The sequence below is a fragment of the Sphaeramia orbicularis genome, chromosome 1, assembly GCF_902148855.1.
Source record: "Sphaeramia orbicularis chromosome 1, fSphaOr1.1, whole genome shotgun sequence".
Lineage (NCBI taxonomy): Eukaryota > Metazoa > Chordata > Actinopteri > Kurtiformes > Apogonidae > Sphaeramia > Sphaeramia orbicularis.
The window spans coordinates 26,159,282-26,186,216 of NC_043957.1; the positions used below are offsets into that span (position 1 = coordinate 26,159,282).

The 26,935-nt window shown below is 37.2% G+C and overlaps 1 protein-coding gene across 11 annotated transcripts in view; it reads right to left on the reverse strand.

Moving 5' to 3' along the window:
• Positions 1–26,935, reverse strand: part of LOC115418719 (CREB3 regulatory factor-like) — a 62,796-nt gene that overhangs the window by 8,285 nt on the left and 27,576 nt on the right. For all 11 annotated transcript variants that reach the window (XM_030133283.1, XM_030133302.1, XM_030133276.1 and 8 more), the window contains 3 exons: positions 12,850–13,023; positions 8,758–8,947; positions 2,600–2,673 (listed from right to left, as the gene is read on the reverse strand). In XM_030133283.1, coding sequence (XP_029989143.1) covers positions 2,600–2,673; positions 8,758–8,947; positions 12,850–13,023 — 438 coding nt within the window. The remainder of the gene's footprint in view (positions 1–2,599; positions 2,674–8,757; positions 8,948–12,849; positions 13,024–26,935) is intronic.

A 26,935-nucleotide genomic window follows, 5' to 3' on the forward strand; every position in this document is an offset into this window, starting at 1 on the left:
GTCAAGTGACTTATAATAGCACCCACAAAGATTTGTGAACACAAAGCAAATATTTCTTGTATTACCTATTTTCCGGCATTTTAGGTGGATGCTATACCTAGTTTTTTGGCGATAAAGCCAAATTTTTTTTTATCTAGATATAGTTTCAATGCGACTTTTTTTTTTTTTTTTGTGGACTAGAAATGGTGCTAGGGTAAATTTGACCCATTTGGCGGTTTTAGGCATAAACCGACTCCCTGTAGTTCTACTGTTCAGTAAAATTATAGACATTTATCTGAGGTTGGTATTAGAGAAAGAATAATCCATCGCTTTGGCTTATTAACCCACACTGATACACTATGGGTATCAGCAGGTATTGGCTTTTGGAAGGAAACTGAAGGAAAAGTAACAGCTCAAAAGTTAAAAGTCATTCTCATGTAGATAATTTTATGTTTATGTTTATGTATTTGGCAGATGCTTTTTTCCAAAGCGACTTACAGGGGAAAACCAATCAAATCACTCAATCGATCAAATTTTATTTATATAGCGCCAGATCACAACAAAAAAGCTATCTCATGACACTTTATATATAGAGTTGGTCAAAACCAGACTCTAAGCCAATTTACAGAAACCCAACAGAGTCCTCCAGGAGCAAACACTTGTGACTGGTGACAGTGGTGAGGAAAAACTTGCTTTTAACAGCAGAAACCTCGAGCAGACCAAGACTCCTGGAGGATGGCCGTCTGCCTTGACCAGGTTTAGTCCATTAATAGACCATTTTAGGTTTAGTCTGATGTTCAGTTCCACATTTATTAACTACTAAAATTTCATGTTCAATTTATATTTATTACTTTTACTTACATGCCTCTAATGATCAATAGTGGCTTGTAAAAGGTTGTGCAATTCTCTTAAAAGGTGCAGTTATTATTATTGCAGAATATATGGCAAGGTGCAAGACATGTTGTAATACTTCGTACTTTGCTCTTTTATGTATATTTTCTGTATTTATTTCTCATAACTCAGTGCTACTTTATATATTCTTTTCTTTTATACTCTTTTTTTATTTCTGATTACAATCCTTACTTTTAATATTACTATCCCTTTACTGCTGAAACACTGCCAATTTTACCACTATGGGACTATTAAGGATTATCTTATCTTTTTTTTTTTTTTTTTTTTTTTCTTTTTTAGGAAATTTAGACCTTTATTTAATTCAAAATGATTTACATAGTATAACAAACCTCTTATCTTATCTTGATACAATAACATTTTGGTGCAGGAAAAAGCCAATAGCTGATTAATTGGCTGATATTATCCCACCCCACGCATTAAGCACCAAATATCTTCCCTTTATTAAAAACAGTGTAACTCTTTAGCAGAATTCAAACTAATAAATAATACAAATAAATCATAATCAGTGAGCATCAAATTCAAAGTTATTCATCAGCAACTGTGGGAAAGAACATCAAAAATAACCAGAATAAAAAAGGAAAACAGGAACGGTTCATATTTTTTTCCTTTTGAGCTTTCATTTTTTGGTTCAATTAGAGTTGAGGTGACATTGAACATGGGAGTATTTGCAGAATTGTTGATGCATCAGTACGAATGCATGTCATCGTGTCACGTCAGAGCAAACCTTCAAGTAGGCTCTATCTTGATAAATCGGACACAGATTTGAGTTAAAACAACAATATTTTCATTTCATTTTGGAAATCGCCATGGCTGCAGAATACAACATAATATATTCATGTTATATTGCTATGACGACTAGCAATGATGGAATACTACGACTGCAGTTGAAATAAAATGTGCTAATACCAAAACTGAGCCCAGTCAAGTAAAGTCAAGGCAACATTAGGAGCAGCTCAGTATTTCCAATCATTAAGCCAAATATTAAGTATCAACCACATCCCTCAGCCAATGCCAATATTTGGAAAACTGATGTTCGACTCTTTTATAAAAACTTTTATATTTTAATGTTTTTGTTTTTTTTTTAATCAACTTTCTTTAATGGAAGCAATTTCACAGGCAGCAGCATGACAGTGCAATGTGATAGAAAGGACTTCCATTCTTTCATTTTTCTTTGTATCCCTCCCACAATCTCACCCTACCCTAATGCACCATTAACTATGATGACTTATTTATTTATTTACTGTATTTATTGTACTATGTGAGATTGATTGTTTTGGTGATACGTGAGATATGTACACTTCTGTCGCAAATCAAATTGCCCTTTGGGGACATTTAACATTTTTCAATTCAATTCAGTACCCGAAAGAAGACAATTCTTAATGTAAATCCAATATTGACATGTGATCAGTATAGAACACATACGACAATTGTCTAATTAAGAAAAATAAGTAGCTAAAATAAAATAGAAAGATAGAGAAAAAAAAAGGAATAAAATAAAATAAAAAAAGAGGGGGGTGCAGTCATCACAATCAGGCAGAGATGTCAAGGTTTCAATACAATTTAAGAGGTCTCCAAGTTTTTTCAAATGACTTTAAGGAGCTGTTGAGGGCAAATCTAAGCTCTTCAGGTCTAATGGACAGTAACAGCTGTATGTTAATGTTTAAATGACAAGTACAAACACAATTTATGTAAAAGTGTTTCTACTGACCATACTCCTGGTTGAGCCCCCACAGCTTGATCTTGTTGGCTTCGTGCTGGGCCTTCTTCTTGAGTCGACAGGCCCTGGAAACAGAGGAGAGAGAAGCCACTGTCACTGTCTGGAACAGGAAACTCTGCTCTGGCATTCCCGTTCTCCACATGAGCCTTTTACTGATTTGCTTGCCTCACACTGAGAGCAGCTGGAGAGCCATGAGTTAAGGATACGTTTCCAAACTGTGAAGGAGATTGACTGGAAGACTACACCCGCCCGCCCGCACCTCACCCCAGGCCAGCAGTAGCATTTGACACTACCACTCTGAGGGGATACGGCCAGTTCACTTTCACAGTGTTTGGAGTCAAATAAATAAATAAAACACAGGCAGCAGAGAATGAATCAATCGATGCATGTTAAATATTAATGCATCTCATGAGGACGACTCTTCCCTCGCAGCCGTGAGTCAGCTAAACGAACCTTAGAAAGCAAAACACTAGCAGGTCGGCTGGGCTGAAATAATATTCCTCGTCTGTTTTTCTGCATGTTAAAATGTTGAATTACTGCTCTCACACAGCATTTGTCTTGTACATTTACATTTTCTACATCCCTGCAGGTTTGCGGGGGCGTTCTTAATCACAAACCGACAAAGAACAGGATAAAGTTGGAGACAAGTAAGACTAATGCCCTGTCCACACTAATATGGAAAGATTTCTAAATGGGTATTTTCCTTCTCTGTGTTTAAAGAAAACACAAATGCTGCCGATACACGTGTCTCCCAAATGTGTCGGTGCCAACAGGAATGTACTGGAGGTAAAAGCCTGACTTATGCACCTATATGACCTATATTTAATGTTTAAGGAGGATATTCAATACAGACACAACAGTAGACATGTGTGAACTAAGGTGTAATGTCACTGTTCTATAACCTCTTTGTTTTCCATACAGATACACACAAACTGGAATTATTGTACAGACAGTGTTGTAGGAAAAAAACAACAACATACTTTACATATTTTTAAGAAGGCAATATAGTATAAAACATGAAATATACAACACAGGGATGTTCTTCGGTGGTCGAGTCAGTCACTTGATCTCAAAAGCCAATCAGCGCCCTCGTTATATCGTGTGTAGACTGGTAACTTGTCACCTGCTGCCAAAATACTGTGGCAATAAAGCTGGTTTGTTCGCCTGTTCACACTTTCAGTTTCAGCATGCAGGCAAACAACATGAAATGTTTGAACTCATATGAAGAATTTGCCCGGGTTTTTGATGAATAATATTCATCAAAAATGTTACACTACGTATACATACATATGTGATCTTGTTCTCCGAACTGTCATATTGCAGCTCAGTGGGACTGCTTGCTTTGTTTACAGAACATACTGTGCATTACAGTCATATTTCACAACACTATATACACTTTAATCTTAATTAACCCTGAAGCTTTGATGTAAACGTCAATCTCACTGACTGCACAGAGCAAAGAACACCACAAAACAACATATAGAGCATTTACAACAATAATTCCTATTCTATACTATATAATATCGCTAATTTGTCATTTCTTCCATCAACTGCCACAGTACTGTGATAGCAAAATGCACAAAAGACTGCACTGAAGTATATGCCATACATCACCATAGTACTGTGGCAACAAGAGGCTAATGAGTTCATGGAACAGTATCCATTATTGGCTCTAGTACAAATGCTAACATTTGATTGGTTTTGGCAATAGACAAACTGATATTTCATGACACAGTACTGTGGCAGTAGCCATTGCCAAAAAAATCGGACCATTGTCCCTGTATCTCACTGGCATGTTCTATCAGGAATTAATAAGTTGAATTTATGAGGTTGTCAGGTCAGGATAACTACTAATCAAATGAGTACATATGTGACTTCCTATCAGTGCTCAATAGTAACCGTATTGATACCTCTAAGACAAGACAAGATAAATCTATATTGTCATTGCACCAACATACTATGTACATAGTACAAATAAATTGGTGCACTGCCCTACACAGTGCAAATAAGAAGAGAATATCTCTAACCATTTCTATGTTCTAATGTTCCAATACAATATAATAAGTAAAGGCAACATTTATTTATGTTTCGATTTTCATACTTATAATATTATAAGTAAAGGCAAATTTTTGATATTTCACAAATTTGGCAAAAATTCAAAATCTAAATTTCTCAAAACTGTGAACAGAGTTTGTAGACATTGTCCCGGGGAAGTAATGTAAAAAATCTTAAAAGAATTGGACCAGTAGTTTAATTGGACAAGATGTCTGAAGAAATTCCTAACGAACACACCGCCGAAAATGACAACGCTGGCGGACACAACGCCTTCACAAAAGCTCATGGCCTCTCGCCCGGTGAGCTAATGATGGCTCAGCAGATGCAAAGCAGCTTCACTGGTAATCATGACCAGCATTGTGGGTAGAAACGATGATGATGATTCAACCGGTGGATTTTCTAATGAATACCCAAAATGTTGGGAAATGTTTTTTGTTTGCTGTATTAATAGGAGTTCACTCGCAGGCACAGGATGGTAAAAATATGGTGCTGGAAGTCTGGTGACATGTGATTTTTACTGTAACAGGATAATTATGTCATTTAGATGCAGCAGTGGAAAAACTATTCATTTCCTGCACTTAAGGAAAACTAAAAACACCACACGGTGAAAATTTTCCACTACAAGCAAAAGTTCATGTAAAACCTACTCAGAAAAGTTAATTTGTAGTTAAAAAAACAAAGCAAAAAGGAGACGTTTTAGTGGGTTGCCAATACGCAGAGGAAAATACAAAACAATAATATGATGGGTAAATTAATTTTACAAGTTGACATAGAAGAGTTTATAGGGAGTAAATAAAACCATGTGAAATGAAAAGTAGAGGCTTCAAATGTAAAAGGCAAAGATTAAACAAGATGAAAAACAATATCAAAGACATAAGATGAAAGTGTTGTAGAAGAAAAATGATGTGAAAGACATGAAAAGATAAAAAAAAGCACAAGATGAAAGTTACTTCAAAGAAAAAAATGAAAGATGGAAAAAAGACATAAGATGAAAGTAATGTAACAGAAAACAATTATATAAAAGATGCAAAAACATTAAAAAGACATTAGATGACAGTGATGTAAAGTGGAATAATTATGTCTGTGGGATTTTAAGACCTTTGAGTGTCAGATGTAAGGATTATTTATCAATTTAAGGATAATTAAGGCTTTAATTTAGGACACATTTAAGACTTTAAGAGCCTTTAGACACCCTGCTATGAATAAGCAGCTATTCATGAAACTGCAGTGAGAAAAAAAAGAAAAGATAAAATCTATTTTGTTTTTTTTCTTAAACCTAAAAAGATGCTACTTTAATAAGAAAACCTTTTCATTCAACAATTTTCTGTTTTCCATATAATTACATATGTTGTTGTTGACTATAGTTTGTATTAACCTGGCAAAACATTTGAATAGACTGAACAAAACTCAATGAACCGAGGTAAAATCAGGTTGTGTTGTGAGTTTAAGAGATGCACTAATCTTGATCCAGGCGTTTTTTTTCCCCCCACGTTGTTCAAAAAAGCCAATAATCTGATTATTTGGATATATTGTCCAGCCCTCCTGTGATCCCAGGAATAAACGGACAACTGGGAAACATAATGCCTGTGGCCACAGCTGTCACTGGCGCTCAGACATAAAAATAAATCGGCCCAGAATAAATTCCTGAATATTAAATCCAAACATGAACTCAGTCACATCACAGTCTGAGTGGAGTTCTCTCTGACCTCCTTCTACCTCGTAGCTACTTCGGTTCCCTCCCTCCCACCTTGTCTTCAAACTTTGCGTCTGATTTTGTGCTTGTGTCGCATTTAATACATGTTCGGAATAAACGGATACTCCCAGAGTCCCCCTCCTCTTTTAACTGCCGCCTCCCTCCTCCTCTTCACAAATGAACTCCTCATGACCCTCTCCTTCCTCGTCTACCTCCTCCTCCTCCGCTGCCTCTTCAATCCTGCCCTGATTTCCTCCCATTCAGCCTTCCATCCTGCCTCCTTCCATCTTATCTACTTTGTTGTTTTCCTCCACGTCCCTCTGTCCTCCTCTCATTCATTCCATCACACTTAGGTTCAAGGTAAGAGACTGATCGGACTGAAAAACCTACCCACAACCTCCCGCTTAAACCCATTTTTATTGTGCACGTCGTCTTCAGGGACTTCCTTTAAATGTCTTTAGATGTAAATATCAAATATATGAAACGTAAAAAGCTTGTTTACTGCAGCTTCCTCGTAGATTAAGTTTGAAAAGGTCATTTTGAGTACTGTACACGGTGTTCCACTAGCAGAGAAAAAGAATGAAATGCATCCTGACACATCAAAATATAAATGTGAGGCATAAGAAATGGCAGCATTTGGTCCAGATTTCTGATTTCCACTCAACTACTGCAATAAATTCTACCTTCATTTATGCTTTCCACATTTATCAGCCACTCTTTCTATCTACTAACCATTTAAATCACCCACATATTGAAAAGAGAAAACAATTTGACAAGGTTAACCTTATATAGAGTGCCATTATGACAGGCCGCCTAGATTTCTTTATGTTATTTTTGCAATAAAACTGTCAGGAAATGTCTTTTTTGCCAATTCTTTTGCACCGTTTTTTTTTTAGGAAGAATTTAACTTTCAATATCTGGCCATTAATTATCATTATTATATGTAATAAATGCTTAAAATCGTGTGTTATGGCAAAAAAAAATTTAAATGTTTTTTTATCATATGTATTATGAAGAACAACTGTAAATATTCATCACAAAACTTTATGAGATTACAGAAATAAACTGTTTTACATGTGCTCAGACATTTGTGTTTATCTACACTACCAGTCAAAAGTTTGGACTCACCTTCTCATTTAAATGACATGAGATGGACCACAGATGGCCAACAAGAGCTCAGCATCACTGAGAACTCCTTCAAGACTTTTGGAAAACATTTCAGGTGACTACCTCATGAAGCTCATCGAGAGAATGCCAAGAATATGCAAAGTAGTAATAAAAGCAAAATGTGGCTATTTTGAAGAATCTAAAATATAAAACATGCTTTGAGTTTTGTCACACTTTTTGTAACTACATAATTCCATATGTGTTCATTCATAGTTTTGATGCCTTCAGTGAGAATCTACAATGGAAATAGTCATGAAAATAAAGAAAAAACAGGTGAGTCCAAACTTTTGACTGGTAGTGTAGATCATTCTGTTTTTGTGCTATAGCTTCTTATTTTTAGTTATTTCTAGTCATTTTTAGCCTATGTGATAGTCTCTGTTCACTTTCAGTCTGCTTGTTGACAGACACCCTCAGTTCACTGAGAAAAACATCCATGATCTGCTTCTTTTACAAACAGAGCATCTCTTTCTGCCCTGGCTAGCTCTCTGCATATATATATATGTGTATATACACACACACACACACACACAGATATATATATATATATATATATATATATATATATATATATATATATATATATATATATATATATATATACATATATATATGTATGTATGTATGTATGTATATATATATATATACACACACACACATACACACACACACATATAATATTTACAGCTAAAATAGAACTATCAATGAACTATAAAAAACAGAAAAATACAGATAAAAACAGTGAAAAAGAGGCAAAAAAAAGAAAGAAACTTGACAAAAATTTGACAAAACACACTAGTAGTAGAGCAGTTCAAAATAGCACTATCACTATTATTTATAAGAATTCAGAGCAAAACACAGCTAAAACCTCACAAAAACGCTGCTAAAAGTAATAAAATCTTCCAACTCTCTCTCACTGACTGCACTCTGCTGCTCTCTGCTCCACCCACTACCACCCCTCCCTCTCAGCCAGTGATGGCATCTACTGCAATGTGTTACATGGCAACAGACAGAACCCAATCTCAGCTAAAAGATGACAAATTTGCTCAACAGCGTGTTACAGTAATTTGAACGACAGTGAATGTAGAAATGTGGCGCCGCAGACACACATCATCTTAAAAGGGTCAAAGACTACATGTGGCCATGGAGGAATCTCTTTTCAGCACTTTCTCATTTATAACACTAAAAACCTACAGATAAACTCTGCAGAGCTCAGACTTTGTGGGCCTTTGGGTACCTGGAGGCCAGTTTGTTCTTCTCTTTGCGGGATCGGGCTCGTGCCACGGCGGGCAGGTCGTTGACGGGGCCCATGCCGTCAATGGCACTGTTGAGCTTTTGGAGCTGCTCCCCGATGTTGTGAAGCTTCTGGGGGTTGGGCGTCAGGTCGCTGGCGTCGGTCTTACGAGCTTTGCGTCGTCCTTTTTTACCTGGAATGATAGAAAATGTACCTAAGAACCTTTTATTTATTTTTACTAATTAGTTTGCATTTTGTGCAATAACACTGAGAACATTCTGAATTTAATGACATCAGACCTTTTCTGAATGGAGCTTTTCCCCCCTGCAAAGTGTGGAGAATGCTGATATTATTTTGGTTTTATGAGGATTCATAAGAAAAAGGATGTATTGTTAAATTTTCTGATGGAGGTTTATACACAGGTGGTGTTTGACTGAACAAAAGAGTTCACACAGTGGAAAAACAAGAATGAGAAGAATGAGTAATTTTCCAAAATAAAACAATTTAACACTCATAAGGGTTTAGAACTAAAAAAAAAAAAAAAAAAATAGAAAGAGTACCAGGTGAAAAAGTAGGCAGAGCTTACTAATACCCCCACTTGGTCGCACAACACTTTGCCCAAAAACTCTGGTACCCTGCTTATCAAGGGATGCATTTGGAGTCTTAGTTTCCAATCTTTTCAAAAATGTTTCTAAAATGTATTTAAAAAAACAAACAAACAAACAAAAAAAAAACAGGCACATGTAAAGAACGTGTGTGTCAAATTTGAAAAGAATCGGGTGAATAGTCTCCAAGAAATCGGTTGGACAAAAATCTCGGAAGGACAGACTTCATGGTATATCTGTAAACCACCAGACGGTTGTTTAACAACAGAGTTCACACAGTGGAACGTCTGCCACTAGTGGAAAACTGAGGAAAAACATTAAAAAAAACCCCCAAAAACCCAAGAATAATAAGGAGAACAAGGAGGAAAAGAGGGAGAAGAACAAGTACATGGAGAAGAATGAGTCATTTTTCAAAATAAAATGATTCAATGCTCTCATAAGTGTCTAGAACTAAAAAAAAATCTAACCTAGGCTCCAAATGGAATGAGTAAAAATAAAAGTGTATGATGTGATGATGTGACTGTTTTATTTCTGAATGGAGTGTTAGAGGAAGGTGTTACTGCACATCCACTCATTCTCATCCTGATCCAAGGCCCTAGTTTGGGTTTTTTAGGTCCTGGCTACAGTCACACCTGATGTAAGATTCATTTATCAATGCTCAACAATTTCTGAGTGCACATTTTGACATAAAAACTGAATGTGGAACACTTGCCTGGGGGTCCGATTACTATCACATGAGAGAAGAGAAGTGGGGCAGTGTGGGCAGCAGTGTGAACGGCGGTTTAATGACAGCCGCTCGCATTCAGCCGATCTTTACACTTTCATTACTTTAGCACTAATTAATCTAGAAATTATTCCTCTGATTAATATGGTAATGGAAATGTCTCCCAATTCCATAAAACGAAGGAAAATCTTTAGATTTGAGAAACAAATGGTCATATTTTAGGCAATTAGTGTCTCTCTAGACACTTGAGCATGAAGCTGATTGAGGTTAAACCACATTTTTAAAAGAAACTTGAGAAAATTCTAAGTTTTCTGGTCATTTTCATGTATTTTTGGGAGTGCTCTAAATTCTTTAGTATTCTGTAGATGTGGCAGGAGAGATCAGATCAATAATTGGCTTAGAAATGGATCTTTGTTTCCGTGTTATTTACGCACGAAATGTGGCTGAAAAATAGGACAGATACTTAAATAAGTATTATTATCAGGGACTAACAAAGTAGTAACCAAAGTAAAGAGGCTGCAAAGTCCCTGAATGGATAGACATAGTCCGCAAAATGGAAATGTGGATTTATTTTCTTTCTACTTGTACAGTTATACATTACTCATGTACAGTTATACACGTTTTTTAACCTTAGTTGTTTTTTGTCTAATGTATGCTGCTGGTCCTCAGAACCTTGATATGCTGTCACAAAATGTGAAAAATACTTGAATATTAAATTGGTGATCTATTTATCCCTTATTTAACCAGGAGGGTCACACTGAGATATAAAACCTCTTTATGAGTCTAAAAGGCGCCAACACACAGTATACCAAAAACGTTTCTTGTGTAAAATGATATAACTTGATACATTCAATTAAAAGATAATGTGATGAAGGACATAAAAACTTTAAAATATTACTATTTTTAAATTTATAATGAAGATTCCTTTGTTATGAGGGATAAATAATAACAAAAATAAAGACAGAGAACATAACATCAGTATTGGCACTGGCCAAAATGTTTTCATTTTTAACATCTGTATCAGTTATAGCCAGAAAACCTGCAATTGGTGCGTCCTTAATAAAACACAACAAATGCATAAATGTAACATAATGACAGAAGAAGTAGAGTAAAGAGATGTAAAAACAGTAAGACAGAGGTTTATAAAGCATAAAAGTGATAACTTACACCCGTGTGCAGAGGTTTATGTAAAGCACTGTAGAAGCTTTTCAAGTGAAATTATGTTTTGTTCATATACATCAAATTCATGAATAGAAAAAGGGGTTTTACTGAGAAGAAAACATTCTGACGAATCAGTGTCTCTAGTGCTGGATTCACTGGAGTGGTAAGAGGGAGACACAAGTATGTACGTGATTTAACTAAAAAGTAACAACATATGTACGTCTTTTCTGCTCTAATTTCGAGACGACCATCGTACAGATTCATCTAAAACACTGTGGTGAATGCATGAAAGCGCATTAGTTCCATTTGTTCCAAAGGGAAGTACAGCAGGATGCACAGAGTCCAGTTTCTGAAGCTGGATGTAAATCACATCAACGTAATCTAATTCAGATGAAAATGAACACTGCACTGAACACTGATCCAGGTTACATTTGTATGCTTCCCCCTCCTGATCTAAAATGGTTAATAACTTTTCAAATACTAATCCTATCAATACATGTAAAAAATTGGTGTAAAATGTAGTTTTTCATCTTTTCATGGCCATCAGATATGACCCATTTGGACATTCAGAGGCTCAGTAGTGAACGTGGAAACACTGTCATCTTCACCATCATAGTAGGCACTAGAGCCCGACCGATATGGGATTTTTGGGGCCAATGCTGATACCGATACTAGGGGTAAAAAAAAAAAGCAGATATCCAATATATCGGCAGATATCTGATATTGGCTGATAACCGATATATTGGCCGATATATGAAATAAGAACACTGATCTACACAGGATATAATAATCTTATGTTAGATAATTGTGGACTGGTGGATTAACAGTCGCATAAATCTTTGTTTATCTCACAAAGATAATTTACACAAGTAGCAGTCCATCCTTGTCAGAGCACGCAAGCTGGGGGGGGGGGGGGGGGGTGTAGCTCCGTGATTATGTGATTGTGTGTGTGTGGGGTGATAGTGTCATTGTCTGAGCAGGAGTGAAAGTGAAACTAACTCACTTTACTGTTCCTCTAACTCTCCGTCCAGCACACACACACACACACACACACACACAGGAGCAGCGAATGACAGAATCTTCGCGCAGCAAAAAAGTTAATACATCGGCTACATATTGGCCGACATTGATTAACTGGTGATACGCTAGTGCTCTAGTAGGCACTGGTTTTTATGTTCAGTTACTCATATACTTGTTTACATATAATAAACTTTGAATTTACGTTGTTCTATATAAACAGTAAATTAAATATAGGAAAATACTGGATTCTTGCAAAAAAAAGCCAAATGCAGAGGAGAATATTCTAATAAATGGTGATAAATCACATATGAAAGGTTTAATGTAGAGAAAAAAAATTTTAAAATTACCATAAAAACAGTTCTAGGTCTTTAGGGTTTAATGAAATTAACTAACAAAAAGAACATCATCATATATGTAAATGCTAACACTATTCAAACAGGATCAAAAGAGGATCTGTCTCTTGCCAACAACCACCATTGAAAAGGGGCGGGGCTTTACTGTCCATAAAGTTAAAGTAAATGAATGTATTCGTGTGCATGTTGACAGACTTTCCAGAGTGCTGGGTGGATGTGTGACCGGCCTCACCCTCTCTGCGGTACAGTGTGCTGGGCAGAGTGCTGGAGCTCCAGGATAGTGACCAGTGGACGTCTCCGCTCAGTTTCTTCTTCGTGGCTGAGTCTCGGGTGCGTCGATACTCCCAGAAACAGCGGCGCTTGGACGGGCGCTCGCCTGGCTGCCTCACCGGTTCGGCCTCCACCTCTGAAGGATGCACAAAAGGGGAAAAGGAAATTACTACATAAATCTATAATCAATTAAACAAACTCCCAACATCATCACAATAAGCATACACAAAAAAAAATATGCACAACCAGCAGAATTACTGGAAAGGAAACTGGTCTATGTTTCTACGGTCACTTCACAACAATCTACAACCTCTGATGTGTGCAAACTGGATCTCAATAACCCAGTAGACTAGAGGCATTGGTTAAACTGGCCCAGAGTGCACAGGAGCTCAGCACCGCCTCCTTAGGTCCACAATAAACCCCACCAGAACTCAGCTCCCCCTCCCTCAATGTAAAACAACCCTCTACTATTTCTGTTATTCAATTTCATCCCTTGATAAAACAAATATACTATGAAGCTGAATAAGTGAAAGACAACCCAAAGACACACCCAAAGAGGCTACATGGGATTGTCTGACGTCACATCGTAACACATTCTATGATTCTAGTATCTCAGTACGTCAGCATCAATGCTCCACTCATCTAAACCATGATCTATTCTAAACAGATCCTAAAATTCTAGAGCCTACAGCAGGACTGGACACACGTTTTCAGCTTGTGAGCTACTTTTAAAATGACCAAGACCAAATTATCTACCACCACTATATATATCAGCTCATTAAGTAATATTACGACCATTAATGTCAGTGGTCGGATAGCTCAGTAGAGAAATCGGGGTTCGAATCCCAGTAGGAGTGAAAGACAAACTATTTTAATCATGTTAATTTTAGTTCCTTTTTATATGCTGCGCTGTCCATACACTGTATTCTGACAACCCGAAGTTGAACTGTATGAGGCATAGATTACTGTTCAATGTATCTGCTGTACTGCATTTTATCTTCATGCAGCTTTGTAATGTGCAAATAACTTGTTTTTGTTGTATGATAAAATTATAAAGATAATAAATTGAAATGCATTAACATCCACATTGCTTAGAAAACTATTCAATCACACAGCCTACACATAAGCCCCCCCCCCCCCCCTCCCCCCCTCCAAAAAAAAAATAAGATGAACAGTGACTGTAGGCTACACATGGACTCCCCCTCCTCACAAAAGCCAATTTAACCCTTATGCCCTCCTGAAATGTACTATACTCTGGTTACCTTTGAGGCAAAAATGTACTTGCACACAAAAACTACTATAAAATCATCATACATTTTTTTCTTGCTTTAAAAAAAAAAAAAAAAAAAAAAAATCTCTTAAACAACTTCCCCCCCGGTCAAAAACTACCAAATATTCAACAGTTTTCAGGATTTTAACCCTTTAAATGCCAGTTCAATCGTTTTAATTCTGAGTAAATTATAAAAAAAAAAAAAAAAAAAAAGAAAAATTAATATTTACCATATAATAAATAGAAGGGGATGGAACATTGGTTGTAACTAGAGCCTTGGATTTGTCAAAGATTAGCAACAAAATTGATTTGATTGCAGTAATATTTTTTCTGTTGTGTCAGACACTCCCGCTGATTTCCCTCATGAAAAAAAATGCCCCCTTGACTTCCATTATAACCATGTTTTCATCATGTCATTACACTTTGTAACCATACTTTCTCTAATGTCAACATTTTATTTAGTGATATTTGACATTTTTACTGTATTTTACCAATTTCAACTATTTTCCCATTGTAGGCTGATGCATGAAATTCTTGATTTTTTTTCCTGTTATATTATGGGGCCATATATGATCACTGGGGGGTGTGTGTGTGTATGTGTGTGTGATTTGTGTGTATGTATGTAAAATAGTTTTTAAATTAACATCTGATTCATTAGTGTGAACATTTATTGCGTAAACTGTACCACCTTTGAAAGCTTCAACAACAAAAGAGACACAACAGAACATATGAAATATGAACAAATTGGGTGCTTCTATGAAACTGGGTTCATTTTGGTACTTTGCACTTTGCCAGCTTTTAGACCTAATAATAAAAGAGAAATTTAGGCATATATCCCCCCAGAATGTACCTAATGATGACCTCCGATAAATGCAAAAAAAACTAGAAGCACTTGGAGAGCGCAGACCTCTGCCAAGGCAGATCAGTGGGCCCCCGTGGCCCCCCCACCCCCAATCATCACCAAAATTTAATCATTTGTTCCTTGTGCCAGTATCAACATTTTCTGAAATTTTCATCCAAATCCATCCATAACTCAAGTTACCTTGCACACAAACAGACAGACAAACAAACCAACGCCGACAAAAACATAACCTCTTTGGTGGAGGTAATTATACTCTCGCTCTGAGCCATCCCAAAATTAATGAATTTTTAACAAAATATTGGGACCAAAAATAGGAACAAAATTGGGACAGTAAAAGCTACCTAGGTGTCAGTGCATTTGATCTGGAAAACATGGCTTGAAATGGTCTTAAAGAGCACTATAAATAAAGAAACTATGTTAAATTTGACAGTTCTAGTGGTTTTTCTAACCCAGACGTGGGTTTTTCATGAATCTCAGTCTCATTCCAGGTTTCGTGTGTAACCCATTGTGTCCACCAGTGTTACATGCAGAACCCGCCCATTTAAATGCAAATAAATCACGAGTGATTTCGCAACAGCGGCCATTTTTGTGAAACACTCTCCTTTGCATAATTAGCTTTATTCCCAAAATATACCTGTTAGACAATAAAGACATATTCGAAAAAATAGTAGCACATAATTTTAGTGCCCTTTTTACTGTGTTACATGCGGATTTTTGTAATATAATATAAAATAATATGAAAATAACATAAAAATGTGTTATCTGAAAAACTGTTTCTCAATAGTTTTTTTTTTTTAAATAGACCCAAACTTGCTTCATAACATAAGTCTACATCTGGTTTGAATTTTTAGCCCTCATGTCCTGTTTTTAGGGACCAGTTTCATAGAAGCACCCAAACAGAAACAGAAACATACAAGCTTTGAATATGTGACGTGTAGCAGATAAATGGATTGAGAGGGTGTGTGTGTGTATGTGTGTTTAGTTTTGTTAATTTCTAGCAGCACCTCCAGCCATAGGAGGTCGACCCCTCTGTTTCCTCTTGCCGTCTTCTTCAGTTGCATCAATGTCCTTTAGTGTTTTGGTTCAGTTCATTGTGGATCCTTCTGGAACCAGCAGACACAGAAAACACACAGATGGAGGTTGTTCTTCTAGGAGCTGTGGAACTCCATGGTGACCCCAGAGATCATGCAGAGACAGAGCCTTTGTGGTTTCTGTGAAGGCAGTACCAGGGGTCTGGAACTCCACCACCATGGCAGCAGCAGCTGATGGACATGGGGGGGTTCTGTTGCTGTATGACCTCTGGGGTCACCATGGAGTTCCACAGCTCCTGGAGGAACAACCTCCATCTGTGTGTTTTCTGCTGGTTCCAGAAGGATCCACAGTGAACAGAAGCAAAACACTGGAGGACACTGAAGTAAATGAAGACGACAAGAGGACGCCTAGGGGTCAACCTCAAGCATACATACAAACAAACAAACACACACACACACACACACACACACCCTCTCCATCCATGTATCTGCTACACATATGTCACATATTCAAGGTCTGTGTTTCTAATTCGTTCATACTGTATTTCATATGTTCGGTTGTGTCCCTCTTGTTGAAGCTTTCAAACATGTTTGCACAATAAATGCAATCAGATGTTGATTTAAAACTAATTTACACACAAATCACCCCCCCCGGTTGTCATATGACGCCATGATATAACTGAAAAAAAAAAAAAAAACACAAAACAAAACAAGAATTTCATGCAGCAGCTTACCTAGGAAAATGGTCGAAACTGGTGAAATACAATAAAAATGTCAAATATTACTAGTTTTCTTCTAAATGAAATGTTGACATGAGAGAAAGTATGCTTATAATTTAACGGAGTGAGATTGTTGTCCATGAGGGTAACCAGAGGAAGTATCTGCCACTACTGAAAAAATAATAATGCAATGAAATCAATTTTGTTGTTAATCTTTGACATATCCAAAGCTCTAATTACAACCAATGTTTCATCCTCCTACTATTTATTATATGAAAAATATGACTTTTTTTTTTTTTTTTTTAAATAAATCATTCATAATTCAAATAATCAAACTGGCATTTAGAGTGTTAAAATTGCGAAAATTGTTGAATGTTTGGTAGTTTTGAGCAGGGGGGAAGTTATCATTGCAAATGCATAAAAACAACATATTTAAGAGTGGAATAAGAGTTCTGCACAGTTCTGTACATCATGAGACAACTGTTACCTCCGCCAGGAGGTATTGCGATCGCTTTGCTTTGTGTATTTGCGTGCGTGCGTGTTTATTTGTTAGCAAGATAACTCAAAAAGTTATGGACGGATTTTCATGAAATGTTGATACTGGCACAAGGAAGAAATGACTAAATTTTGGTGGTGATTGGGGGTGGGGGCCCACTGATCTGCCTAGGCAGAGGTCTGCGCTCTCTGAGTGCTTTTCTTGTTCTTAATTGATGCTTCTAGTCATGTTTCAACGGCTGTTTTGAGGTTGTTTGTTTTACTGTTCCTCTCCTGACCTGCATTAGTGTGTACGTGAGTTTACTGTTGGTTTTTAAGTTTCTATGTCAGTATTAGAGCCTTCTTTCATTAAATGAGAAACCATGAACAACATCTGCAAACTCCATACACCCAACATTTCTCATATTTTATCTAAACCTAACAATGCCCATGTGTATCATCCCTGCCAAATAAATAAAATAAATAAATAAATAAATAAACAGAGGCATTTTCCAGTCATGTAGAGCAGAGCAGAGCCATGACAGGAAACCATGCAAGTATTAACACGGGGAGGCATTCTGGATTCGATGCCACAGATATTAGAAGTGAACGTAAAGGTTGAGCTGATGCAGTCTCTGCAAATGTCTTTCTGTTGCATTAATGTCACTCAGGGGACACAAAGGGAAAACGTGTGTGCATCTCAACAGTGTGGTTTCAGATTAGGCAATGTACGCTACATCTGTACAAACTGTGTCTGGTTTAATTCCGTAAAATTCAGCTGCAAACACAAAAATAGGACCAATGACCCTGTAGCTCATGTTCTATCAAAAATCAATACCAGGTTGAATTTGTGAGGTTGTCAGGTTCTACTGCTATGTTAGAGTCCTGTGGTCTTGATGCAGGAGATCAATGTCTCAACAGAAGTGGGTGGTACTTTCACAGAAGGATAACTCAACTAATTCAATAAAAGTCCATATATGACTTCCTATCAGTGCTCAATAGTAACTATATTGATATCTCTAACCATTTACATGTTATAAGCCATCAAAATATGAACCGTTACAGGTAAAGGAAATTTTTTAATATTTTTAAATCTGTCAAAAACTCAAAAATCTAAATTTCCCAAAACAGTGAACAAACTTTGTACATATAAAATTTGAAATTAATCCGACCGGTAGTTTCATCGGAGAACGTGTCTGATGTAATTGCTAACAAAGACAATGACAATGAAGGTGACGCCAGACGCGACGCTGTCACAATAGCTCATGGACTATCACAGTGTTTTTCAGCCTTGGGGTCAGGACCCCACGTGGGGTCGCCTGGAATTTAAATGGGGTTGCCTGAAATTTCTAGTAATTGATAAAAATTTAAATCCAATAATAAATAAATAAAATCCAATCTATAAAAGACATGACAAACTGAAGCTGAAACTGAAGCACTGTGGTACTGTTTATCTTTCAGATGTTCATTGTGGTCGGTTTCAGATGCTGCAGCTCTTTCATAATTCATAGTTTGAGTTATTGTTTGTTCAGTATTAATTGTCAGCATTGTAAATCCAAGCTGGACTGACTGTACATATCCTGACCAAGGAAAATAAAATTCTCACTTTGTGCGGTAATCTACACCTGGCTTTTCTGCCTCCGTCCATAATAATGTACATTATATAGACTAAATGTCCTCTAAAATTAACGTTTATTTGCAACATAGTATAGCAAACTATGACATGATCAAAAACAAATTAACTTTAGGAAAAAAAAAGTCTTTGTTTTGAATGTCTGGGGTCACCAGAAATTTGTGATGTTAAAATGGGGTCATGAGCCAAAAAAGGTTGAAAAACACTGGACTATATTGATATCTCTAACCATTTACATATTATAAGCCATCAAAATATGGACCATTATGAGTAAAGGCAATTTTTTAATATTTTAAAATTTGTCAAAAATCTAAACTTCCCAAAACTGTGAACAAAATTTGTGCATACAAAATCTGAAATGAATCCAACCAGCAGTTTCATCAGAGAATACATCTGAAGTAATTGCTAACAGAGACAATGACAAGGAAGACAATGACAATGAAGATGACACCAGACACAGCGCTGTCACAATAGCTCATGGACTATGGGCTGGTGAGATAAAAACTGAAAGTGTAATTTCAGATAACCAAACTGTGTTTTCAGGTGTCGGTTCTATATCAATACAACTATTTTCTTCCATTTAAACCCTTTGTATCTGCTTGTTCCACTGCAGTTGTACGGGCTATTACTGTTGTGAAACAATAAAATAAAATACCAAAACCAAATATGTCAAAGAATAATGTAAAAATATGCACCGTATTAAAGCACAAACACAAGTGCACCAATGACACAAGTTAGACTTTAGCAGAAGCTTCAAAGAAGGAACAGGCGACTCTGAAACTCTTAGATCCTCAACACTAGTGGGACTAAAAAGTTGCATCGATGCCAGAAAAACAGGCTTTGATTTCAATCTGAATTAAAGCACAGTTGTTTATTTTCTCTGTCTGCCGTTGTGTGATACGTACATATTTCCAGCCTGAAATGTGCTCAGTTTTGCGCAGGTGCAGGGAAAAGATTATCAGAATAATTAGGATTAACTACTTAATTAATTCAAGACTATTTTCATGAAAAGAAAGAAAAAAATCATTGGTGTTAATCCTCAGAGAAGGTGTGTTCACGAGTCTTAGAGTGTGACTTCTGGTCCTCACAGGGATTTACTGTCGGCTGTTAGTTTTGCTTCGTTTTATTGATCTTATGTGATTTTATCTCCTGTTTTCATTTCTCTGTGATTCTTTATTTAACTGTAAAGAAGGCGGTTTACCCTCTGACTGACCTTCTGATAACACATTTAATATGACTGTACAGCAAAGACAGACTCCTCATTGTCCTGTACTGTACCAACACGTGGCCTGCACGTTTTCTTAACATGGCTGAAATGTAAATAAAAAGACAGCATGCAGAAAATTAAATATGTAATCAATCAATTTTACCATCAAGGAAATATGATGGTAAAATTGAATATATATAATAAATCTAATCTGATCTGTATGTTGCACTTCATTTACATCAGATTTAGACAACAATGGGTGCAAAGATGTAAGTTGGACACTGATGTTTATTTAACAAGATGTTTTAGAAACTCTCAGTATAAAAGACAAATACTAGTGTTGTAGTCTAGACCACCGAAACCGAGACCACGTTATAACCTAGACCAGAGACTCTGAAGGGCTGATGCTGCATCCACACGAATGCACATATTTTACTACATGGGTATTATCTGCCTTGGTTTTTTACGAAATTCTGTCCACATGACAACGCAAAGATGATCCCAACTGGTCCAAACACTCAGACAAACCATAATACATGTTATCCAACCTGTAGAAACTGCAGCTGCAATTAGGAGGGAAAATGCCACAGTTTGTAAAATCCCCCCTTCCCCCTGCAGCTTTCTCCTCTCTGTCCAAAGACTAAATATAAATATAGATGCAACTGATGGCGTTATAGAAAAGCCATGCCACTTCAGCGAGTCACGTCTGATGAAATCTGATCAGTGATTGGTAATGACAGCTGTCAGTCACATACTTAACCCTCCCACTTGTCTAAAAACATCTGTGATAAGACTAAGGCCCTGTTCATACGAAGACAGTTTTGGTCGTATCCCCAAAAGTTTTGTATCAGATAGGCCTTTCATCCACACAAAAATGGTGTTTTCAGTCACTGAAACCGCAACTTTTTGAAACCGGGTCCCAGAGTGGATAAATTTGAAAACGCTGGCTTTACGCCTTTGTCTGTACGACCAAACCACAACTTTGCTAAAATGATGATGTCATAGCCTCACCTCTCTAACCTTTCAGCCTGGAAGCAAGACGCTACATCACAATAACAATAACAAGAACAACAACAACAACAGTGGACTACAGAGTAGTGCTCGTGCTACAACAGCTATTGCGCGTACTGGAAATATTGAATCAAAATCTTTGGCTACTCTTTCATTACAAAGAGGAACAAACAGCCATAGCTAACAATATTCACTACATGCTCTTGGATCTACTACTGCGGAGAAGGGCAACCAGGAGGAAATATTGGATCAGACGATAGAACTAAGCAAGCTTTATGCACATGCTGCACGTCTTGTTCTCTGTTTTTTGTGAGAGCATTACAACGCCACATACAGACCTTGTACTACTCAGTGGCTTTGTGTGGATGCAGATATTTCTTGAAACAACTCCGTGCTCATGGAGCACTTTTTTGAAAATGACAGGAAAAGATCGGATTGGAAAAGATGCGGTTTCATGTGGACATGGCCTAAATTTGAGTGTCACTGGGTGGATTTACTACAGCCTGAAAATACAGTCAGTGAATAAATGCAGACATTTCATGTCCTCTAGGACCACTTCAATTACGTATATGTTGAAAGGTAATTCAAAATCAAGCACCGCAGTTTTAAGGCCCATTAGCCAATCTAAATAATTAAAATATTTCATTTTGACCACAGTTCTAGAATCCACACACTGACAACAATGTTGCTGCTCATACAATCTAATCATGAGCAGTAACTGAAATAGGTCATGTCCTGTCCACAGTAGCATGGATGTTTGTAGTTACATTTTTTTCTTCCTCCATTTTATACATAAAAATATACATATTTTTAAAAAAAATTCTGTCCACACAACAATGCAAAATGACTCCAAACTGGTCCAAACTCTAAGACAAACCATAGCAAGTGTTGTCCAACCTGTGGACACTGTGGATTACACTGGATGTAGCAGACACTTTATTCTGTCATGAAGCTGTAGTTCAGTTTTAAACTCTAGGTAAATTGTGTGTTGGTTCAGGTTATCGAAGCGTATTCTTTCCATGATGTGTATTTGTCCAAAACACTAGTCTGGTCCAGTCTGTCTCTTAAAGGTATCTGTGCTGACCACCATCTACTGCAGCTCATACACCGATTCATACACATGGACTAGATGCTTCAGGTGCAGCTTCAACAAAATGGAGATGAACACAATCGTTTTAATGGATTAGATTTATATAGTGCTTTTTTGGTCACTCAAAGTGCTTTACATTATTGACCCATTATTCATTCGCTCTCACATTCTCCCTCTGGTGGAGGTAAACTGCATATGTAGCCACAGTTGCCCTGGGGCAGACTGACAGAAGCGTGGCTGCCAATTCGTGCCAACAGCCCATCCGACAACCACCAAACATTCATACACCAGTGTGAGTGGCACTGGAGGCAAGAAGGGTGAAGTGTCTTGCCCAAGGACACAATGGACTGACTAGGACAGAGCAGAATTCGAACCGCCAGGTTACTGGCCGACCCACTCTACCATCTGAGCCATGGCCGCCCCCTGAACACACAGATGCACACACACTGGAGTTCATAAAATTCTAAAATGCCATTTACATGTGGACGAGAAGTTCATAAGTACAACAAAATATCTGCAAATATAAGACATGAGACCAATACTATGTTCACATTGCAGGTAAAAGTGGCCCAAATCTGACCTTTTCACCTATAGATGACCCTAAGTCTGATTTTTTTAATGACAGCCTGAACAGCACAAAGTCATTTCTTTCCAAATCAGACCCATGACCCTTCCATATTAGGTTATAAATCGAATTCTAATCTGATGTTTTTCAATGTTTTAATTTCATACTATTCTACCCAGCAGGCTGTTCTTCAAAATCTACAACCTGGGCATACACCACAACATCTGCCTGTGGGTCAAGGACTTTTTGACAAACAGACCAAAGTCAGTCAAGAAGGGCACTCATCACTCCACTCTGACACTGAGCACAGGAGCCCCACAAGGTTGTGTGCTACGCCCCTTCCTTTACTCCCTGTACACACATGACTGCACCCCATCACATAACACCAGTGCCATCATTAAGTTCGCAGATGACACAACAGTGGTGGGGTTGATCAGTAACAACGATGAGTCTGCCTACAGGGAGGATGTGCAAGGGTTGACAGTGTGGTGTAAAGAAAATAACCTCACACTCAATATCAAAAAAACCAAATAACATATAATTGACTTTAGGAAAAAAAAAGGATGTACACAGGCCATTGGGCACAAATGGTGAAGGTGTGGAGAGGGTGGCAAGTGTCAAATTCCTGGGCACCCACATCACAGAGGACCTCAAATGGACTGTCAACACCAACATGCTGGTGAAAAAGGCACAGAAGAGGCTATACCTCCTGAGAACGCTCAGGAAGATTAACCTGCCCCAACATCTACTTGTGTCCTACTACCGCTGCACCATTGAGAGCATCCTGACCTACAGGATCCTGACATGGTATGGGAGTAGCTCTGCAGCAGACAAGAAGGCTCTGCAGAGCATCATAAAAGCTGCACAGAACATCACTAATTCCCAACTCCCTGCCCTGAATGACATCTTCTCTTCTCACTGCCTGCAGAAGTCCCATAACATCCGCAAAGACCCTTTCCACCCTGCCCACCACCTCTTTGAACTCTTGCCATCTGGCAAGAGATAGAGATCCATAAAAACACGCACCACACAATTCCGGAGCAGTTTTTACCCCACAGCCATAACTACACTGAACAATGAACTCACCCACTAAAGCACTGACATTTCTTAATTGCACTATTTTATACAGAGCACTGTATACACTGGCACTGACGGGATGTGTGTGTGTGACATATTGCTGGGTGATAAAGAAAGAGGTGGATGTGTGAGGGAATGAATGTATGGATGTTGATATGTGAGTGATGCATATTTTGTTTTTATTATATATTTTATGGTTTATAGTTATTATTACTATTTATTACTATTATGATCTTATGAGTCCGTATCCTGATAGTGCACCTAAATTTCATTGTACATTCTGTATAATGACAATAAAGTATCTTATCTTATTTTATGTGACTTTAGTCTGAACGGTCATGTCACTTGTGACATCATGTCTTCATCTGTGCACGAGGTTCACTTCAGGACCGTAGACTGTTCACACAGGAGTCTGATCGCAATTATGGTATAATGTGAACAATCAGGAAAAAAAAATTGGAATTGTGCATTAAGAGCTGCAGTGTGAATGTAGCATAAGTTCAGACAAGAATCAGAGTAGATACCCAGCAAGGTGTTAAGGTAACCAAATCAATATACAGTGGAACCTGGCAGTATGAGTCCACTGTAGTACGAGAAATTCACTTTACGAGCCACGGTTTGTGTGTAAATATGAATGTAAATGGTCAGTATGTGCAGGTGTTTTTTCCAACAGGTGCAGCCTCCACAGGTTCACTTCACATCCAGGAGTACCAACATTCAGATGGAGGACGGGATTAAGAAATTCCTCAACAAGGACAAAGTAGTGGAGGAGGCTATCTCTACCTGGAAATTAAAAGAAGTGTTGGTAAAGAGGACAGAGGTTTATGATTTAGTTGAAAGACATATAAAGTTCTGCTTTATTTAATGACAAAAGTCTGGAGCATTTTCAAAACATTTTAAAAAGCAGAACAAAACAAATTTCTCTGGATAAGTTTAAAATTAAATGACCTGCAAGTGCAAACAGTGATGAAAGTGAATCCAGAAAGAAATAATTACGTAAAGATAGAGAAAACGCCAGAAATTCTACAACCTGATGTTTTACTGGAAGGATATTCTCCTCCCAGAGAATAACCCTCCTCCTCCTCCTCCTCCTCCTCCTCCTCCTCCTCCTCCTCCTCCTCCTCCTCCTCTTAAAGGCAAATAAGTTAATAAAACCAGATTATTTGTTTATTTTTTTTTTATTATTTACTTTCTAACTGCACTTTTTCTGTTTTAAAAACACTTAAAAGGATTTTTGAGTGGTTTTTGGGGGCTGGAACAGAGTAATTATATTTTAATTCATTTCAATGTGGAAAATTGACTTGTAAAACGAGTAAATTGCAAAACAAGGTCAGTCATGGAACAAATTTAATTCGTACTGCGAGGTTCCACTGTAGTATAAACTAGCAAAAACTAGTTCATCTAAAAGAAATATTACTCTCAAATGATGTTCAATAAACTAGAAAATCCACCTGAAGCTTAATGATATCCCTCCAGCTGAGGTCTCGGCTGTTCATTAAATAACATCCTGAGCTGTCCTTAACTCTCATCATTTGTGTAAACCTCCCAGAGTCACAAAGCCCCAAAAACAAATCTAAAATACAGTCTGGAGCTTAAACCAACAGCACTACACCTCTGGTTAAAATATAATATCATTAATACTGTCATGGCAGTCCTTCTTTAATGCAAAAAAACATAAGCAGCAAAGCTTGCCAAAACGAGTTGTGTCACTGCCAAATGACTGCATTCATGTAGATACTTATGTTCTTCAGTGGGTAAATTGGCTTTTGTGAGGAGGGGGAACCCATGTGTAACCTACAGTCAATGGTCATCTTTTTTTGCTGGATTTTAATGTGTAGGCTGTGTGACTGAATAGTTATCTAAGCAACGAGGATGTTAATACTTTTCAATTTATTATCTTTTTAATTTCATCATGCAAATACAACAAGTTATTTGCACATTGCAAAGCTGCATGAAGATAAAATGCAGTACAGCAGATACATTGAACAGTAATCTATGCCTCATACAGTTCAACTTCAGGTTGTCAGAATACAGTGTACGGACAATGCAGCATGAAAAAAGGAACTAACATCATTAAAATGGACTGGCTTTAGCTTCTACCAGGTTTCAAAACCCAGTTTCCCTACTGAGCTATCCAACCATTGATATAACTGGTACTAATATCACCTAATGAGTTATCCGCTGATATATGTATTCATATGTGGTGGTGGATTATTTTCTCTTGGTCATTGTAAAAGTAGCTCACAAGCTGAAAAAGTGTGTCCAGTCCTGCTGTAGGCTCGAGAATTCTAGGATCTGTTTAGAATAGATCATGGTTTAGATGAGCAGAGCATTGATGTTGACATACTGAGATACTAAAATAATAGAATGTGTCACGATGTGACGTCTGACAATCCCATGTAGCCCATTTGGGTGTGTCTTTGGGTCGTCTTGCATTTATTCAACTTCATAGTTCATTTGGTTTATCAGGAACTAACAGAAATAATAGAGGGTTGTTTTACATTGAGGGAGAGGGAGCTGAGCTCTGGTGGGGTTTATTATAGACCTAAGGAGGCGAAGCTGAGCTCTGGTGCCCTCCGGCCCAATTTAACCATTGGTTATTGTCTCTTTGTTCATTTGATTTTTATTGCTATTTAGCCCATTCTTCTGCGACGGAAACTAAGAAATTTTGGTGTAATAATACTTCTCTTTTAAAGCTTTTCAGTCCTTCATCACATCATTGAATGAGCACAGATTTAAGGAATGTAACACAGCACTTTATTTATTTATTTATTTATTTATTTATTTATTTATTTATTACACAACACAATCCAAACAAGAACTTAAATGAGCAAATATCTAAAACAGGCCAACAGTCTCAGACCAGTACATTTCGTGAATAATTTCACAATATTAAAGACCAGTATGACAAACTTTGCACCACTAAACTAAAATTAAGCAGATTCAAACAATACAAGCATTTGTTCTCTGCCGTTAAAATTCACTTAAAGAGTCAAAGAAGTGCAAAATAAAAGTTGCATTATGAAGTGACGATTATGAATTTTGCCTTATCTTTGCTGTTTTCTGATCATAACTTGATTTGATATGAATGTAGCCTTTGCTATCAGCC